This window comes from Podarcis raffonei, chromosome 12 (genome assembly GCF_027172205.1).
Source record: "Podarcis raffonei isolate rPodRaf1 chromosome 12, rPodRaf1.pri, whole genome shotgun sequence".
Taxonomy (NCBI): domain Eukaryota; kingdom Metazoa; phylum Chordata; class Lepidosauria; order Squamata; family Lacertidae; genus Podarcis; species Podarcis raffonei.
Window position 1 is genome coordinate 41560135 of NC_070613.1, and position 21347 is coordinate 41581481.

The window sequence follows — 21347 nt, forward strand, 5'->3', positions numbered from 1 at the left end:
TTTGTAGCCAAAACATCAATTTGGCCTTGTAACTTTCCCAAGAGAAGAAACACTCTGTCCAATTTAGCTTGAATTTTTCCTCCTTCAGCCATTCTTGTAATGTCCCAAAATCCCCTCTAGAGGGATTTTGGTTACTTTATCTTCCTTCCAGTTCAAATCCAAAAATCAAGTTAGTTTGTATCAGTTCTTCCTTGTTTTCAACAAAATATAACCAAATTGTAGCAAATATATCCAGCAGAGATAGCAGAAACAAAGTTCTCTTTTTCCTTCTTGACAGCTAATTTGACAGCTGTCAAACTCTTCTATATCTCCTCAACAGGCTCTCTCGCGGATCACTCCCGGTTCCGGGGGGGTGGCACTTCAGCTCTCAAAATTAGCTCTTATCCTCCAGTGAAATTACTTACACTGCCAAATCGTGAAATTAATGTCTTTTACCCAATAAAGAAGAAGAAATTCTCTCGACCTTAGTTAGCTAGTCCTTGCTTTAGATTATTTATAAGAAGGGGAGACGGACTTCCTGTTTGCGCCTTCCCCGATCGTGCCTAATTCAAAATTTTTTTTTTCTTTATCCTTTCACTCAAGGGTCTGCTGGCCTAATTCAGCAGCTCATGGAAATGAATTAATCAAGGGATTAATTTGCAAAGTTGCTAGGCTTTCTTATTTATTTCTGGTTGTTTCCTCCTTCCTCTTGCTGCAGGATACTTCAGCCACCACCTGTAGAGTGAAACTTCCACTCCAGGAAGAAGAAAAAAGGGTGTGACACAGGAACTGAACAGTCTCCTATATGTGATCGCATATATATATATTTTCCAAAAAAAGAAGAAGCTCGAGAGAGATTTGCCATCACAGCAGGAATGTACCAGGAAGATGACTGGAAGAATTCAGCAGTGAGGAAAAAACGGGAATCATCTGATGAGTTACTTTCTCATGCTGCATCGCCGGACTTGATACCCTTCTTCCTTTCTTCTGCGGAGTAATGGTCCTGAGCATTCCACTGTTTTGAGGCATTACCATGTCTACCAGCAGCCGTACGTGTCCTGTACCAACTGTCAATGGACATATGACTCATTATCCAGCTCCGCCGTACCCATTACTTTTCCCTCCTGTCATTGGTGGACTCTCCCTTTCGACTCTCCATGGCATTCAAGGCAACCCGCCAACCAGCGGCTGCAGCACCCCATCACCAGCAAGTAAGTTCTGATTCTTCTTTCATGCTTTCTGCATTGAAGGTCATGCAAGTTGGCTTGTTGTTAATCTTATTTTTTTTAAAAAAACAATTTACAGAAGGCGGCCATGTGTATCTATTTGAAATTTTATGTTTCATTTCTCAAAACTCGTGCAATAGATGCTTTGGCCTAGGAATCCATCAAAAAGCAAAACAATAGGGTATGTTGTTCTGTAGGTGTGATGGTGTCTGCTTATTCAGATAACCCTTGCTTAGCCTGCAGATTTATTCTGATATATTTATTACTTTTCTGCTTGTTGGCCTTCCATGATAGCATGAACTCCTTCTTATTTCCAAAACCGCTTTGAAGCGGTTTTTTAAAAAAATTGCTTGCCAATCATAATCATGCGGCACCCTTCTGAACTTTTTACGTTGCATTTTCATGATGTTTAGTGCCTCCGCAGCTGCTTTGAAATTGTTATTGCCAGCTTTGGCTGTTGTTTTTCTTGTTCCTTTAATATATTGCTGTTTTTATTTGTGCTTTTTTTTTAGTTTTTGTTTTTACTATTTCTGTAAGCCACCTGGAAACCATGAGGAAAGACGGGCTACAACTATTTAAAGATAAATAAATAATATGAACCTCACAACAAACCTGTGAGGCAAAGTAAACTGAAGGAAACTGACTTGTCTAAATACACTGAATGAAGTTCATGGATGAATGGAGATTCGAACTGGGATCTCCTGGTCCTAGTCTAACATTCCCAACCACATTGGGCACAAAGCATCAAGCCCAGCAGTCCTAGTCGCATTAATTCTGTAAAAGTTAATTAATGCTGCTTTTCAAAAGAATGATGCCCTGTTTCCAGTAAATGTATATAATCTAGTAGACCGAGACAGCACAGTATCACGACATTTTATATTGCTTGAAAGGAGGCTCCCTACTAGCTTGTTTTGGAGGGGATGGGTTTAAAGAAGAAGCTCTTATGAGGGCACCAGTGTTGTGCCCTACAAATGTTGCTGAACTGTTAACTCCCACCATTCCTGAACATCAGCCATGCTGGCTGGGCCTAATATGAGGTGTAGTTCAACAAAAGTGGGATGGCACCAAATTACCTACCGCATAACGATATGCAGCAGTCCATTGCTTAGGCTTTGAGCAGCTCTGCCTGAAAAGCCACATCTTTGTTTATTAGTAAAAGTGACTCCAGGGCACTAGAATCTGAGCCTATAATATATCCTTTTGTTAATCCTGAAGCAATTTTGCTGGTAGAAATGATTTAGGGGAACAGGTTCTCCCCTTTGCCTCCTTCATTGCCTTGGCAAGTGCCGGAAGGAAAAAGAAAGGCAGTGTGGCTCTGTCAGAGAGAACCTGCTTTGCATTCAGAAGGTCCCAGGTTCCCTGGCATCTTCAGGTAGGGCTGAGTCTGAAATCCTGGAAAGCTACTGCCAGTCGGTGTTTACAATACTGAGCAGGATGATAAGGCAGCCTGCTATGTTCCTAAATAACCAGAGAATTAGCATCAGTGAGTTTGAATGGGTTGTATGGTTGCCTGCATTACTTGTGACCTTGTTATTCCTTGCCCCATGATGTATTGTCTTTAGAGAAAGGTTATCAGTGGGCTTTGGTCTTACGAAGGCTGACATGGTCCCACCATGATTTCTCCATGGTTATCTTAGACCACGATTTCTACACAAGCAGATACACCAGGCATAGGCAAACTCGGCCCTCCAGATGTTGGGACTACAACTTCCACCATCCCTGACCACGGGTCTTGTAGCTAGGGATGATGGGAGTTGTAGTCCCAAAACATCTGGAGGGCCGAGTTTGCCTATGCCTGAGATATACAGTCGATTGTGGGAGTACATTCATGTTACTAGTTTGTTCTCTTAATTAATTTCTATAAATTTATATGCCTGCTGTATAAGTTCAGAGTGAAGCTTCCTCTTTTTCCGATGCAATGTCTGGCTATAGAAAGGGCAGCCTGCTGATATCTCAGCCCATTGATCATTCAGACAAATAATAGAAGCCTTATCACAAGTCATCTCCAAGCGCTTTTGAGTAGATTAATTTTAGAAGCATAAGTGGCCTACAGAAACAGATCTGTGGTGGAGATTTAGTTCCACCGATTATACTAATGGGTTTGACTTCTTAACCTCAACCTTTATGACTTAACTTCTGTTTTTATCTCACGTTAACATTAGAAAAATACTTAATAATTATGAGGTTGGTCAAAATGTTATAAAGGTCGATAGGAGGAAAAATATTACCTTTTCATAAAGGTGAGCTATCAATTAATGTTAAAGTAATAAAAGAAACACTGTGGTCAGATTGAACATTAGTATTCCAGAATGATTAGTTGGCCAAGAAGAGCACTAACAAAGCAAAGGCTGGTATCTATCAACCTCCTGGTTTATTCAGTAGTATGCATGATGGAACACTGTGCTTCTTTTGGAATAAAACTCTTTCTAACCAAAGCAGGTTTGAAAATAAGTACACAGAATTACAACCCTGGTAGATGAAGGGAACACAGTGGATGTAGCCTACCTTGATTTCAGCAAGGCATTTGACAAGGTGCCCCATGATATTCTTGTAAAGAAGCTGGTAAAATGCGGTCTTGACTATGCTACCACTCAGTGGATTTGTAACTGGCTGACTGACCGAACCCAAAGGGTGCTCATCAATGGTTCCTCTTCATCCTGGAGAAGAGTGACTAGTGGGGTGCCACAGGGTTCTGTCTTGGGCCCGGTCTTATTCAACATCTTTATCAACAACTTGGATGATGGACTCAAGGGCATCCTGATCAAATTTGCAGATGACACCAAACTGGGAGGGGTGGCTAACACCCCAGAGGACAGGATCACACTTCAAAACGACCTTGACAGATTAGAGAACTGGGCCAAAACAAACAAGATGAATTTTAACAGGGAGAAATGTAAAGTATTGCACTTGGGCAAAAAAAATGAGAGGCACAAATACAAGATGGGTGACACCTGGCTTGAGAGCACTACATGTGAAAAGGATCTAGGAGTCTTGGTTGACCACAAACTAGACATGAGCCAACAGTGTGACGCGGCAGCTAAAAAAGCCAATGCAATTCTGGGCTGCATCAATAGGAGTATAGCATCTAGATCAAGGGAAGTAATAGTGCCACTGTATTCTGCTCTGGTCAGACCTCACCTGGAGTACTGTGTCCAGTTCTGGGCACCACAGTTCAAGAAGGACACTGACAAACTGGAACGTGTCCAGAGCAGGGCAACCAAAATGGTCAAAGGCCTGGAAACGATGCCTTATGAGGAACGGCTAAGGGAGCTGGGCATGTTTAGCCTGGAGAAGAGGAGGCTAAGGGGTGATATGATAGCCATGTTCAAATATATAAAAGGATGTCACATAGAGGAGGGAGAAAGGTTGTTTTCTGCTGCTCCAGAGAAGCGGACACAGAGCAATGGATCCAAACTACAAGAAAGAAGATTCCACCTAAACATTAGGAAGAACTTCCTGACAGTAAGAGCTGTTCGACAGTGGAATTTGCTGCCAAGGAGTGTGGTGGAGTCTCCTTCTTTGGAGGTCTTTAAGCAGAGGCTTGACAACCATATGTCAGGAGTGCTCTCATGGTGTTTCCTGCTTGGCAGGGGGTTGGACTCGATGGCCCTTGTGGTCTCTTCCAACTCTATGATTCTATGATTCTAGGGGGCCTGGTTGCCCTCATCCTACCCATCACATTTTTAGACTCATATAAATCCATGTTTCGTTTAAAAAAATGAAACGGTAGTTTTCTGAGTAAGATGCAAGCAAAGGGGAAGATAATGTAGGAGAGGACTTGAAAAATTAGGCCTCTTGTGATCAGTAGGACATGGGTCATATTGGCTCAGTCTGTGAAAATGGTGCTGCTGCTTAAAAAAAAATCATTAGTCATATCTTATATCTGGGTGTGTTAGAATGGATGTGGAAAATTCAGAAACAGGCAGAATTTATGCAAACACAGCATTTAGAAAATAAAAATAAGCCTTCATATGATAGCCAGTGATTTTGGAGGAGGTATTTGTTTGAATACGGCACCTAAAATTTCCACCTTGCCCACCATCATTGAACTAATGTTGACTTCCTCTCCTTATCAACTGAACACCCTTTGGACTGAGTTTCAGGTAGGTTCAATATATACAGCTGAGGTCCTGGTGATATTCCATCCCACTCGTCCCTCACTCACCTTGTCTGGTCCACTGACTCTCTAGGGATGCCACATTTCTCTTCACAATGGGAGCTTCCTTTTAGATTGGTTATTATTAAGACTGTTGAGGAAGGTCAGCGATTGTTGGATCGGTACTGTTTCATGAAATTGTGAACAATGGTTGAATAAAGCTAGGTTTTTCTTTCCCCTCTTTCCCCCATATTGGACAGATCCATATTTATGATATGGGGATCTGTTGAGTGTTAATTTTTGTTTAAATGGTGATTTATGATGTGATTTAAGTTATTAATGCTTTCCTTATCATATCTAGATTTGGTGATGTTTATTTCATGTAAGATATTAAAATTTTACCTTCTGTTTTAAAATTCTATATTCAAAAAACATATCCTTTGCAATGATGGATACTTGCCCATCACTGCATCTCAGTTTTCATCTTGTAGGTATGAATGAAACCACCCATAGTCAGCAGACCATTAATGAACCCACCAATAGGCAGCCGTCTGTTGTAGCTAAAAAATAGTCTCAGTACCTTTCCACACTTCAAATCCCCAGTCCAGTGATCTGTTTTGAGTCAGACTTTCATGGAAGCTTGGTGGCCCTCATTCTAGAATGACTTTCTCATTCATTTTAATAGAAAGAGACGATTCACACACACTTCGTAGTACATTCATTAGCTCCCTGTGTGTGTGACGGACCCATGCAAACATCTGAGCAATTACAAATCTCTCCACTGAAGTGTAGGCAATATTTCTTAATAGTTTGAACACAAAGCTCCCTTTTTGGGAGTGAAAGTGAATATTATAGATTACACAGATCTCTTTGGGTAAAGGCTTTCGGTCATAATTAATTTTAATGATATGTTTTCCTGTTGTATGTTCAGGTGTGCTTTACAGTGAGAATTCAATGCGGCACTTTAAAGCGAAGTTTTACTTAAGATATGCCACGGGGAAAGGGGATGCCTGCCACCTGCTTTGTCTATCAATTATGTGTCCTTGTTGCATATTTTAGGGCATAACGAAAACTAGTCTTGAGTTGCATCCACTTATTTTCAACTGCTTATTAAGCACCTCAGACTTTAAAGGATGAGCCAGTTACACAGTCAGTTGAGCCCCGAAGACAAAGGGAAATCATTGTCATCTTCTTTGTCCTTGAGTCACTGTTTCTACACGCAGAATAGGCTTACATCGGTAATATTCATAAATGATTTACAAAAGTAATTCCTGTGTAATAGCTTAGGATTTCAAGTTTTTATGATGCTGCCAGATGTGCTATCAAACATAATTATCTGGTTCAAAAAACTTGTGATAAATCCTGTCACTGTAAACTCCCTGAAGCAAACACATGCTTCATTCCTCCCTATAGGAAAGTTGTATTATTACTCTCTGTGTGTGTAATCTTCTACCATTTACTTAAAATTAAATAACATTAGACCTTTAGGATTATGCAAGCAAGGCAGGCAAAAACAGCCAAAAGCTAGACCTTAGTCTAACATTAAAAAACCCCACCACCTATTCCTACATGTACTGCTTGTCAACAAAATTAACATCACTGGGATTTGAAAGTGAATATAATGCAAATGGTTTGATAAGTGTTATGAATCCTATGGCTTCTTGTACTGAAGTCTAATGCCTGCAACTGAGTGCCAAAAACTAATGGAAAAAGAAAACACACACTACTTTTGATGTCAGAGTTAATAAGACCATTATTTTCTCCTATTATATGAATGGACGTTGTGGGAATTCCATAAATATCTCCCTGATTTCCATCCTACTATTGGGATGGATATATTGTGTAAGTGATTTTCACTGGGTGTTTCAGTGACTATGGTGCCTACAGACACAAATGAAAGCTGATTTTGCCCTTAAGGGGGCTCCTTTCAAATATTTTTTTAGCACGTGCAACTGATATAAATAAGAGTTGTGCATACGTTGTAGATCAGATCAGTCTAGTGAAGGACAAATGATTTATTCAGGGTCACTTACCATGCTGTGATTTTTAGCCATGAGAGTGTTTCTGCAAATCACTCCTGTGAGGAAAATGGTTTTGCAAACGCTGCATGCTTACTTCCACCACCAGCAGCACTCTTTAGCCCAGGCATAGGCAAACTCGGCCCTCCAGATGTTTTGGGACTACAACTCCCATCATCCCTAGCTAACAGGACCAGTGGTTAAGGATGATGGGAGTTGTAGTCCCAAAACTTCTGGAGGGCCAAGTTTGCCTATGCTTGCTTAGCCAGTCAAAGACTGCAACTCTATTGCAGCCCAACTGGGCATAGTGGCTTGCTGGATGAGGGCCAATAAGCTGAAGCTGAATTCTGCTAAGGCAGTATAAATTGCAGGAGAGTAAGGTGAGCTGCTCGTGAGTCACAGTGGCCAAGCTTTTGTTGTCTAGAAAAGGGTACAGTGGACTTACCTGCTGAGATTGGTTGTAGGTACCCTTTGCCATGGAGACCACCTGGGACTCCACAAACAATGACAGTTCCAGGAGTGCTCCTAAGCTCTTGGGAGGGGGGAGTGCCACCTAATACAGAACAGGAAAAGTTTCCCAATTGTTAGCCTGCTCTGAATCAGGCTGTGTGGGTGCAGAGCCCAGGAGACCCCTGGAGGGCAGAAGTGGGTAATGTGAATCAGGACCATAGTACACGGGGAGGAAAGTTTAATTCTTCCTTTCCAAGGTGCAACTCCTCGAAAACTTGGCCCTCCATGTGTGCTTTGGTCGTGATCTGGAACTACTCTCCTGCATTTAATTTTGAGTTACACACACACACACACACACACACACACACACACACACAGCTGCACATGGCATATTAAACACACACAAACAGATGTATCAAAATTCAAGGAATGTGTTTGAATCCAGAAACCTCGGGGTCAGGATTTGTTGCATGTAAAATTAAAGCATTTTGCTTGAATAGTCACTTATGTGGCATGAGTGCTATAATTGCCCGGTAAGCTATGCAAAAATATCAGTTCATCAAGGAAATATAAACGGTAATGCATTGTACATCTGTTACTCTATTCAAGACCATAAGCACGTGTGGTATCTGCAGACCAATTGACACAAACATCTGTTACAAGTACTTGAAAAGGCAACGTGAGAGAGCTTTATCCCTGTGCTAAACAGATTTTGTTGTGGTAGCATCATTGATTAAATTGTATATACTTAACAAAATTTAATATGAATTCCCTTTCAAGGCACGGATGATTGTGTTGTTATTGGCTAAGTAGCCACAGTGCAAGAAACTGTGGAAAGAAAACATGAGGATTTCGCATCCTTTGAGCCTTCATCTGTCTCTGTTGATCAAGTTCCATCTGTTCACTTCCACTAACACAGGAGCAAAGGAAGCCTTATGCAAACTCAGACCGGTGGTCCATCTAGCCAGAGCTTTTTTTCTGGCGGTACGCAACAGTATGCAGTGCTGCAACCTTTTTCGGTGGGAGGTGGAAGAGCTCTTGGACCACGTCAGAGCATCACGCCTCCTTCTCTAAGCTGAGCAAAGGCTTTCTGGGCTTGGGGAAGGAGGTGTGAGCCCGTGTCCTGGCAGAACATTGGATGGTATGACCCTGTGGTGAAAACAGGCATGCACTGTCAGGTACTGAGAGTACAGAAAAGATGTATGGTTTGTTAGCATGGTGTTATTATCATGCATCATGGAATAACTATATACCAAGATTTTAATGAAGTTCCAATAAAACATGTAATTGTTTTTCCTGGCCCCAATGAAATTTTGCGCCCAGGGCAACTGCCCCCCCCCAGAAACAAGGCTCCTTGTTATCAACCAGCAGTTGCTTCAAATGTCTTGTAAATACTTATCTTTTTGCCTAGGCTTTCCCTGACCCATAGCATTGAACCCTGATTTATGTGTATGAATACCCTGAATCTTTTTTTATTAATTTTTATATGTTTTTATGCTGTTTTATTGGTTTAAGGTTAGAATCATAGAATCTTAGAGTTGGAAGGGACCTAAGGGTCATCTAGTCCAACCCCCCACAATGCAGGAATCTCAGCTAAATCTCAGATTCTCAGGAATCGCAGTTGCATTTTTGTTTTAATGAATATCTACTGTGCATAGACATAGTGTAAAACACTTTTAGGACATTGAGTATTAAATACATTTTAAAAATAGAAAAAATATACAGTGATACCTTGGGTTAAGTACTTAATTCGTTCCGGAGGTCCATTCTTAACCTGAAACTGTTCTAAACCTGAGGTACCACTTTAGTTAATGGGGCCTCCTGCTGCCGCCGCGCTGCCGGAGCACAATTCTGTTCTTATCCTGAAGCAAAGTTCTTAACCCGAGGTACTATTTCTGGGTTAGCGGAGTCTGTAACCTGAAGCGACTGTAACCTGAAGCGTCTGTAACCCGAGGTACCACTGTACCATTTCTCTCTCTCTCTCTCTCTCTCTCTCTCTCTCTCTCTCTCTCTCACACACACACACACACACACACACACACACACACTACAAAACAGTGCAGTTCTTGCTCTTGTCTTTTATATCTAGAAACAGATAGCCAAAGATATCCATATCTAAGTGTGTTTGCACCATAGAGTTCTTTACTGGGAGGTACTGGAGGAGAAAAATAACCCATACCCTTTTATTTCTCCTTCTCCGGTAAAGTTCTACCATGTTTTGCAGGTCTGACACATTGGAGAAAGTTAAGGAGATGTTATATTATTTGGATGCGAAGTTCAGGTTTTGTTTCTTCCAACAGTCTTGTCCATTAGCTGTCTTTTTGTAGAACCTACGCACAGTAACTACGAAAATTTGGCTTGCTATATTTGTATTGCCTTGGGTCTCTGTCTGAAAAAGGAGGTTGGTCACTTAGTCACACCAGACCATGGCTGGGTGACCTGTGGTTGTCTAGGTGTTTATGTCCATCAGCTCCAGTCTGAATGGCCAAGGCTCACAAATGATGTAGTCCTGCGTCTGTAGGGTCACAGGTTCCCACTTCTGCCCATGACGATCGGATGCTAGAGTGTGACGATGGCATGAAATCTTAACTTCTACATTGACTTTTCCCGGACTTGACTGCCCTTCAACAGCACTGAATCCACTAATAAATTCCTATGAGAGTATGGGCACCTTAAATTAGTCAAATGCACTTCTCCTCGAAAGAACTTGGCATCGTGTAGGATTTGGCATCGCATGAGCTATTGCTCTAATAATGTTTCACAATAGTGCACCGCTGATGTGACATGCCATTCTAATGATACATTAGAGTAATGTATCATCCAGAAGCCAAACTAGTAATGCATTTCTCCATCTAATGAAGAAAGCTTCTAGCAATTGATGTGCTACACTTGAAGGATAACATCAGGCAGAGTACAAGATAATAGAAAAGATGGATACAGTTTGTCAGTTCCTTAAATGCACCCCTGAGTGCCACTCCACCCAGTGACTTTGCTCTTGCATTCCCCGAGATGTTCAGTTCTTTCTCGGGGAGGTAAACAAAAATGCAGACAAAGATGTATGGGGAAAGAATTTCTTCACCTACCCAAATGACGAAAAAAATAGGGCAAATGCAATGTCCCCTCCCACCTTTAGTGACGCTCTTTCTCACAAATTGTGGGGGTGGGAGAAGAATTTTGAGCACTTTGTGGATGGAATGCATCTCACCTGCTTTTATGGTATGTGAATTCTACTTACAAGTACCAGGTAGAGTGGGCTCTGTTTTCCCCACCTCGCTTTTAGACTTTTAAAAAGCCAAGGCAGAGCTTAGCTCTGCACCCGGTAGCCTGGCTTCCTCCCACCTTGTAAACCTAGTTGCGAATGCAACCGGGATTTCTGTGTCATTGTTAGGGATGGGGGAGCAATTCAGTCCAGTTTTCATTGACAGGGGAGTCTACCTAGCACGTACTTTCTGAAGCAACGTGCAAAGTGAAACACAAGCATCCTTCAAATGTATTTTGAAGGCAGAGGGCCTTCTCGGTAGTGGCACCCTCCCATCAGATGTCAAGGAAGCGAACAACTATCTGACTTTTAGAAGACATCTGAAGGCAGCCCTGTTTAGGGAAGTTTTTAATGTATGATGTTTTATTGTGTTTTTAATATTCTGTTGGGAAGCGCCCAGAGTGGCTAGGGAAACCCAGCCAGACGGGTGGGGTATAAATAATAATATATAATAATAATTTATTGTTATTATATTATATTATATAATTTCTCTGAATTTTGCGGTGCAGTTCTCCATCTAAAATGCATAGAGTATACTAGTGTAAAGTGTGCTTATAACTGTATATATTACTGAAAGTAACATACAAAATGCATAAAATTAGGGAAAATAGCTTTCTAAAAATGCATGTATTAGGCAAAATTGCATACAGAAATGTCTGTTAGGAGAAATTTGTACCAAAATACTGTAGAATTTTCATTAGGACTTTAAACAAATACAAACAAACTGATGTGCATAACTAAACACAATAGTAGAAAAATAAGAAATTGAGAGATACCCATCCTTTGTCACTGTGTCATCAGACAGGGGCATTTGCAGCCATGTATGTAGCCAAGCTATTGTTTCACTTTCTAAATGTCTTTTTAAGAAGGGGGGCGGGGAGTCACCACCATCTCATAATTAAAAGTAAAAACCCCTTCTGAAAGTCACCTCCTGCTCATATGTTTGTGCTCCCCTCTCAGACTCCAGGGATATTTTCAAACCCGAGCCCCCCCAAAATAGCAAACGTGTTATGAGAATATGTTTACGGATAATCAGTTTGTGTAAACACATTCAGTTTTTTCCTGCAGGTTTTCTTGTTTAAGTTTAGAAGTGGATTGACAGCCTGTCTTACCAGCCTCTAAAACCTGAGGGCAATCCTAGGGAAGGCTATGTTGCAGTAGGTAACTGTGGTCACAATTTGCAGCTCATAAAATGGTTCATGAGTGGCCAATTCCCTCCCACCCACCCTATAAAAGCATCTGCAAAAGTGCTACTGTTCTGTGTTTGGGCTCTCCTGCTGTTAGTAGACCCAGCCCTTCCACTGACACAGCAGCAGCTGATTTTGCAGTGGTTTTGCTCTCAGCACTGCAGCCAAGGAGGCAGGACTTTCCTAGGGTCAGGATTAGTCCTTTTGTAAGTCTGTAACTGCCCATTAATAGGAAAGAAGGCTAGAAAACACACCAGAGTTTCGTATGACAGTGAGCGAGAGTATATTTGGTATATCCTGTTTACAAGAAATTGTAAACGTCCGCTTTTTGCTACGCTATAACTTAGTGTGGACTAGCTGGCTGGGAGGAAACAAGATTTGCGTTTGACTTTATGAAGATGGTAAATCACCGAGTGTAGCCCAGGTTTTCCAAATGCATGTTATATAAATAATGACATTGGTTTGTGGCAGGGACTAATTATGCAGACTCCTGAGAACTGGAAGCTTGTGACAAGAAGTCTGGCACTTTGCCAAATCCTTTGATTCATATCCGTGTTCTGAGCTCGCCAATGACTTTGCCTGTGACTTTGAATCACAGCAGTTTTGGTGTATGCAAAGAATTGGTGTGTCTTTTGGGGTGCGTTTCCCCGGTTCATAATCTTGAGCAGCAGAATTTTGGTATTATCTGGATCACAGTATTAACCTGGATCAAACAGTACTACATGGATTTAAAGATACTAAAATTTCATTCAGGCTGGAAGAAGGTCTCAAAAGAAGGTATTTCTGGATAATCAGTTTGCTTAAACATGTTCAAGTCCTTCTGTAGCTTTTCTAGGAACAGATTGACCCAGTTCAGTTTAATTGCCTTTTACCCAAGCTGAACAAAGAACTGCTTTCTGTGTTACATTTTAGTTGCATTAGGAGTACTTATGCCTTTCACATCTCTGTATAAATTTAGTCTTATCATCTTATGCTGGCGGTTTCTATCCATGATGGCAATATTGGAGGCAGTATGCCTTTGAATACGAGTTGCTGAGAATCGCAAGTGGGCAGACCGCACTCAGATCCTGCTTTCAGGCTTCACAGATGCATGTAGCTGGCCACTGTGAGAACAAGAGGCTGGACTACATGAGCCTTTGGCCTGAGGGGAGTTAGAAAGAGCAAGGCCTTCCATACATTGGCTCCCAGTTCATTTCTGAGCACAAATCAAAGTGTTGGTGTTGACCTTTAAAGCCCTAAATGGCCTCCGCCCAGTATACCTGAAAGAGCGTCTCCACACTGAGGTCCAGCTCCGAGGGCCTTCTGGCAGTTCCCTCACTGCAAGAAGTGAAGTTACAGGCAGAGGGCCTTCTCGGTAGTGGTGCCCACCCTGTGGAATGTCCTCCCATCAGATGCCAAAGAGATAAACAACTATCTGACTTTTAGAAGACACCTGAAGGCAACCCTGTATCAGGAAGTTTTTAATGTCTGATGTTTCACTGTGTTTTTATATTCTGTTGAAGCCGCCCAGAGTGGCTGGGGCAACCCAGTCAGATGGGAGGGGTACATGTAATAAATTATTATTGTTGTTGTTGTTGTTGTTAGCTACTTAATTACACACACTACTGAATAGATCAAGGAGAAGGGGACGACAGAGGACGAGATGGTTGGACAGTGTTCTTGAAGCTACAAACATGAGTCTGACCAAACTGCGGGAGGCAGTGGAAGACAGGGGTGCCTGGCGTGCTCTGGTCCATGGGGTCACGAAGAGTCGGACACGACTAAACGACTAAACAACAACAGATATGATATGAAGAGTGACACCTTCTCCAGTGCATCAGCTGAATTTAATATGGAAAACAATCTTGTGATTGCTATCGATTTCTGTAGAACTGTGCCCACTTACATATATTTGGTTTGGTGAGAATCACGCACAGAATTAACAGCACTGAGTCTCACCATATTTAAGTGTCTTTTAGTCTGTTTTCTCTAGTAAACAAAGCAGCCACAAAATGTTTCAGCACCGGGGAAAGTACAAACATGCAGGTAAAGTATGCCATTTCAAAAGTTCAGATGCATCTCTGCCAGCTCTGTAAATGTCTTGGGAACAAAGCTTCTTTCTCTGAGGAGGAGTATACAGGCAGCTGAGCAGCTCATTGGTTAAATGATACGTTCTGCATGCTATGGGATGTGATCAAAAGTTTATGATCTCCATTAGTTATTACTGCTGGACCTTCATTTTATCCTGGCAACAACCCTATGAGGTAGCTTAGGCTGGGAGATGTTGGCTTGTTCCATGAAACCTTCATATTTGCGTTGGAATTTCAACCTTCATTTCCCTGGTCGGAGTCTAATTTGACTTCACTACATCACATTAGCTCTACCACCCAGGTAGACACATAGACACAGTTAGGGAAGGAAATAATGGCATGATAGACATTAAAAGTGCAAATGAGAAAATATCACAGTCAACCATGAACTACGTTGTGTTATGCTGTCAACAACAGAAGAGAGACAAGTGTTTCATACTGGCTAGGGCTGTCGGAGGAAAACTTGGAGTGCCCCCTTATATTTTTAGTTTACAGGTTGTGATCTTGGGGTAGGGATGGGAGAGAAATTTGGATTAGCTTGCGTTTTAAAGCAAGTGTACCCGCTTTGCACTTCCTGAAACAATGTGCAAGCCCAAATGCACCTGTCCTTTGAAATTCACACTTCTCTGAGTTTTGCAATGCAGTTCTCCAACCCAAAAATGTGTATATTAGAGGAAAGTGTGCGTAATGAGGCATATATTAGTTAAAGTAATATAAAAATTTATAATATATGTATATGGGAAAATTGATTGCAAAAATGTGGATATTAGGAAAAATGTGTACAAAAATGCTGATGAATTTTGGTGAGGACTTCAGAAAAAAAATGCAAGTTGATGCGAAAATGTGGGGGTGGGGAGAAACAGAGAAGCCAAATTGACAGATTTGTCCGTAGCTAACTGGCTGTATCACATGGAAGCTTATTATGGTTACACATTGAGAAGCTCAAGAATGACAGACAAGTTTGCCTGAAAAACAACTTGAAGGCTACTACCAAACTTTTTCTGAAGTGCAGGGTGCAAGAGAATGTGAAATATGTTCTCAGTGCACACAAAGGAACAAGAAGTCCCAGTAGGCCTGGCCAGATGATTTTTGTTTTCTAAGAGCCATTCCCATTTGCATATATCTGGAAAGGTACTAATTACTAATGTAAAGGTATGTTTTCGCAACAAGGTCAACATCTTCTGACAAGAATAGTCTTCAGTGTAGAAGGGTTTTTGTGAAAGACATCCATAGTTCTTCTGGAGGACAAAAGAATATGAAAAAGTTTTCTTGAAGCTGGGAGGAGAAGGGACACACACACACACACAACCCACTGAACTGTGTGAACATTCAAACAATCTACTTATTGTATTTTTATTTCAGAAGGATAAGCAATCGCTGAAATCTTAGCAGGAGTCAATCAAAGCCAGTATCATCGTTTTTATCATATCCCCGATACACCCCTGTGCCTTGTGCCCTTCTGCATCATGTTCCACTCTGACTCAGTCACAGCATGACTTGCTAGAAATGTAATTTGATGTGACATGTCCAATAACAGCGCTACTAAAAGCAGATAGTTTAAGGTTCTGCGAATAGCTTCCATTCATGGATAATTCACTCGCCATTCTTCTGTGCTTCGTATACCCATACACCCCTATGTGGCACAATCTTTATGCATTGTCTCAATTGCCTCTAATGATGTCTTCGTTCAGTCTGGCTGGTGGTATTTGGAACTGGCAGATGATTAAAAAAGGGCAAGGTTATGTTTGTGTAGTTTTGTTTTTGCCAGCACTGTAGAAGCATTGCCTCTGGGGAAGGATGATATTTGGGCAGACATATTATTATGATTTTTATGTGCATGTGAATTAACGGAGTCGTTCTTAGTAGTGGCAAGAGTTGAAGAAAACACAGAGCAGTCCTCGTTTTTAGGAGGTTCATAAGCCAGAGCTTCTGAATGCAAGTGAAAATATACCAAGCAAATTAATTGTCATATATTGAAAATAGTTTCTTTTTCCAATTCAAAAAACAGGAGTTGAGGGCAAATCAATGCCTGTTTTGAATCTTTGAATAGCGTAGAATCGGTGTACATTCACAATCACTTTCTGATGTACTTTTGCTCTTGACAGAAAATAGATCTTTATCAAAATGGCTAAAAATGATAAAACTTTTTGATAATCGAACCAAGAGCAGAATTCTGGTATGTGCGTGTGTGTGTGCTGGTCTACATAGTCATTTTAAAAGGTTAAGTGCAGTCTATGTAATTGTTATTAGCTTTTTGCTTGTGTTAGGTTAACAGAAAACAAAATCAGCTTCCAGTTCATTTTTCTATTTTATGTGATTATAGAGAGAGAAGAGAGGGACACACACACACACACACACACACACACACACACACACACACTGCTTCTAGTTCTGACTACAGGAAGGAGGCCACCAGGGAGCCAAGCATGTTCAATATGCAAAGACAGGCCCTGTTGGTAGACTTTGGACATAGCAAGTTTATTCCTTTCCTGTCTCCAAATTTTCTCTTTGGCTGAATTCTGGCACCTAGTCCATTTTTTCTGTGTTGGAAATAGGGAAAGTAATAGGAAAAAGCCAATTTCTGACTTTTTGAAAATTCTGTTGTATTTAGAAATTGGAAGGGTAATGTAATAGAATTGTGAGTTGAGAAGCTCAATTTCATATCATTTCCTCTTGCTGAAATTCTTCCCCGTGTCCAGAAATCCTGCCTTTGGGGTTGGTGGGTTGGAGAAGCCAATGGAAGTTCAAGGGTCTGGATGGAGGAAGGCTTTGACTTTGGCAAGCCTGTTGGTTTTTTGAAGTCTCCAGTTAAAAGCCTGGATGGAGGAACTTTTAAACTTATATCTAGGTTGGTTTGCTACTTTTTTTTTAAAATCACCATGGCTTAGGGGCCCATTGGGGAATGAAGTCTGGCCACAATACTAAACTAACAATATCAGGGCAGATTAAGAGATACATCAGATAACTTCTATTTCCCTGGTTTGTATGGCTCATTCTCATAAAACCTAAATACAGGGGGAAACAATGTGTTGCCCTCTAGTATGGTGTTAACCTAGAGCATGCGGTTTCCTGTTTGCAACCCCATTAACCTGGAAAATTGTGGGAGTTCTATGCTGTGATTTCCCCAACATTCTGATAGATCATACTGTGCCATGAAATTTGGGATGGTATTCCAGCATACAGTTCTTCCTCGCTATTTTCATGCGGGAATTATGGGAGGCAAGAAGCACACATGTGCATAGAATGGGCCGACTTGCCAGATGAAGCCCACTGTTGTGCCGCACCATGCTCACTTGTGTGAATGAAATTTAGCACATCATGGTGGCGCATTGATGAAAAAGCCATAGTTCCATAATGCAACAGGTAATGTGGTGTAAAAAGAAAGTAAGAAACTAGGACAGAAGCACTAGCATTATAACCAAGAAAACTAATGCAATGATCCCCATGCCTAAGTGCACCCTAAGTTTTGGAAATAAATAGTAATAATAATTTATAATAATTTTATTATTTATACCCTACCCATCTAGCTGGTTTTTTAATACACAGGCAGGCCTACCCAAATTTGCATTTTTGCATTAAATACTTAATATACAAACTATATGACCATGGTAGCAGCTCCACTTCATCCTTTTTTTACATAAAATGAAGAAAAACTCCCACTTCTGTAATGATCTTATGTACATTAGTAAATATGTATTACTTTCCACTGGCAAAATATTCACAGAATATGTGAACTGTTCATTCAACACAGTATTAACTAAAAATGAGCTGCTTTTGTCTTAGATTTATTTCCAGTTGTTTCTTTTTTATGGTGTGCAAATATAATGCCTGTTATATCCCTTGAATGGCTGGAATTCTATGTTTTTGACACACACACACCCCAATCTATTTGGGGGGAAATTGGGTGGAGAAAGAAGTTGGCTGCCCAAATCTCCATCATTCAAAAGCTTTCTGTTTCAACTACTGCTCCCTGCAACTGACTGTCTTCTACAGTGGGCCTTTGTTCAAACCATTAAATGGGAAGTTTAAGATTAATTCCCTAGGAGGTCAAGAGGAGAAGGATAAATAACCAGCCCTGCTCAGTGTTCTTTCTTAATGGCTTCAGCACAGTGTGAAAGAGTAAACAGTTTTGACAAAAGATGTAACTGATTGCTTAGGTGTGAATGATCAGTCAAAAATGTAGCTGATCCTCTTCACTCAGAAGATGCTCCTTAATGAAGTGAGCTATGGTTTGTTAGACAAAGAGAAAACAGCTTGCTAATAGAGAGCTAAGGCAACATTTACAGAGTTTTCTAGGGAAGAAGCTGAGGCTGATGGTATTTATAAATGCGAGAGAGAAAGTAACAACTCCATGCAAAAATTTGAGAGGGTGTTTCTGCTCCCCCCCTCCTTCAGCTTTAAAGACTTCCCAGCATGTTAAGTAAGAGAGCTTCAATGGTAAATTACACAAAATGTTGAATTTGGGTTATGAAGCTCTGATTTCAATCCTTGCTCCATCACAAAGCTTAACCAGTAACCTAGGGTCCAATTACTATATCTCTAATATACATTATTATAGATATATACATGTCCGAAACCCACTTTTCTGTGTCCAGGAAATAAGCCCCCCCCCCCCAGAACACAAATGACTGCAGAATAGCTTAGGACACAGAGACCTTCTTCCATTTGTGGTAGCCCTAGTTGTATTCCGTTGGAGGATGTAGGCTGCAGTTAATTTCGTGGAAGTGGCTGTGGAACTATATCACGTGTGCCAAAATAAAGCGGGAAATAGTGTGTATGTCTTTAAGAATCTTCGGCTGGATAATGGAGATACCTGGGATTAAGCAACAGAACCTGATTGCTGATTATTCCAAATCAGCGGTAACAAGCAGGTTCTCCTGGGGACGGTAGAACAACAACAACAACAACACTTGGACATGGTCCTATAAATCCTGGACCTGCACCTAGAGAGTGTGGCAGAAAAGCAAATGTGGGTAAGCCCTTAGACTCCGATCCTGAAATCACACTATATGTAAGCTCTCTCCCAGAGTTTTTTGGAATCTCACTGAGTTCAGATCAGTTAGAGTCTTAGAATAGGAGGGAGCGACTTTTCTTCCTGCTGAGGGTCACATCCCTTTGGGGGTAATCTGTCAGGGGTCACGTGCCTACTGGGACCAGAGAATGGGTGGAATCACTCCTTCTCTTTTCTGCCATACTCTTTCTGGGAGTGGAGGGGCCCCTTTTCCTATCCTTTGGACCCTGTGGGAAACTCAACAAACCTGCTTTACCTGGAACTGGGCTTGGAGAATGCAGCTGAATGGGACAGGCCCATGGGCAGCCTGAGTACAATCCACCTTGGACTGGTCCATTAAAAAACCCATATAGACTAGGTGATGTCTGTTGTGTTCTGGAGCTCTTCTTGCTGTGAGACTTGTGCATGAGCTGAGAATTTGTTTGGATTCCGGGTGAGAACCTGGAGACTGAGAGGGAGGGTGCCAGAAGGAAAATGAATCGATACTGATTTTTATTTATTTACATATAATATATTTTAATGCAGCATTTTTATATGTAGCTGTGTATTTTTGTAATATTTTGTTTAAGTTTCTGTTGTTGCTTCTGTTTTGTACACCGCTTGGAAATGTTTTCACCATATTAAGCGGTATACAAACTAAATAATCAAATCAAACACCGCCCCCTCTCTTCATCTCCTACTCTGTTTTAACTGATTTTAATATTATATTTTTTATTGTTGTAACCTGCCCTGGGGCCGTGATGAATAGTGAGTTAGAAATCCAATTACGGCGGTACCTTGCTTCTTGAACGCAATCCAGTCTAGAAGTCCGTTCGACTTCCAAAACATTCAAAAATGTTCCGATTGGTGCAGCCGGCCCGGAAGCAATAGCTGACAGCCTCTGAGGACGTTCAGCTTCCAAAAAACGTTTGAAAACCGGAACATTTACTTCCAGATTTTCAGGGTTTGGGAGCCAACTTGTTCGTCAACTAAGCCGTTCGAGAACCAAGGTTTCACTGTAAGTAGTAGTAGCAGCAGCAGCAGCAGCAGCAGCAGCAGCAGCAGCAGTAGAAGTAACAACCTAATAATAGAGTAAAAATCTAATAATAATCATAGAACCTTTTTCTAAGACAGTCTAGGTTTCCACATGCAGTGAGTTTTTGGCATCAGGAGAACATCTGAACATGAAGTTTCTCATCTTCATACTCTAGTTGTATGGTATTGGGAGGAGCTAACAACAACCAAATTTCTTCCTGTATTGATCACAAGAGAGCTGTCTCACATGTGAGGAAGAAATCCAAAGTCCTGTTTTTATGTATTCCCTTTGTTTAATCATGTAAGATAATCCATCATTTTAGAAAAGATTTCCGATACGCACACTGCATTTATGTATTCGGTTTGTGTCATGTTATCCATGTAGTACCACCATTGTTTTCAGCTTTTTCATTGCTTTCCGTATCATTTTTCATAGACTTGCAAACATCCGCTACCAAACCCACAGGAGCTGAAGATGCAAAGAAAGATTTTGGAGGAAAATATGGCTTAATCTTTACATAATACATAAGCGCAGAAAAAAGAAAGCTAAGGGTAATGTTTTATCCCTAGCTGATTGTGTTGCCTAAGTGTGCTGAATTCTCTGTGGGATGGTGGCCATTATGTGTTAAATTGAATTTTATAATGTACTAAACTGAAGGCTAGCCTGGATTGTGAGTTGTTCTACTTGTCCCTGCTCCTGGAAGGGCAGCTTCATTTGCAGACATTCGTCATCAGTATTGCTTATTTCTTTGCTGATGTTTACAGATTAGGTAAAGGTAAAGGTACCCCTGCCCGTACGGGCCAGTCTTGACAGACTCTGGGGTTGTGCGCCCATCTCACTCAAGAGGCCGGGGGCCAGCGCTGTCTGGAGACACTTCCGGGTCACGTGGCCAGCGTGACAAAGCTGCATCTGGCGAGCCAGAGCCGCACACGGAAACGCCGTTTACCTTCCCGCTAGTAAGCGGTCCCTATTTATCTACTTGCACCCGGGGGTGCTTTCAAACTGCTAGGTTGGCAGGCGCTGGGATCAAGCAACGG

At 41.3% G+C, this 21347-nt stretch overlaps 1 protein-coding gene across 4 annotated transcripts in view; it reads left to right on the forward strand.

The window, feature by feature from the left end:
* Nucleotides 1–21347, forward strand: part of RARB (retinoic acid receptor beta) — a 347370-nt gene that overhangs the window by 133463 nt on the left and 192560 nt on the right. For all 4 annotated transcript variants that reach the window (XM_053410538.1, XM_053410536.1, XM_053410537.1 and 1 more), the window contains one exon: nucleotides 698–1190. In XM_053410538.1, coding sequence (XP_053266513.1) covers nucleotides 1013–1190 — 178 coding nt within the window. In that variant the 5' untranslated portion in view covers nucleotides 698–1012. The remainder of the gene's footprint in view (nucleotides 1–697; nucleotides 1191–21347) is intronic.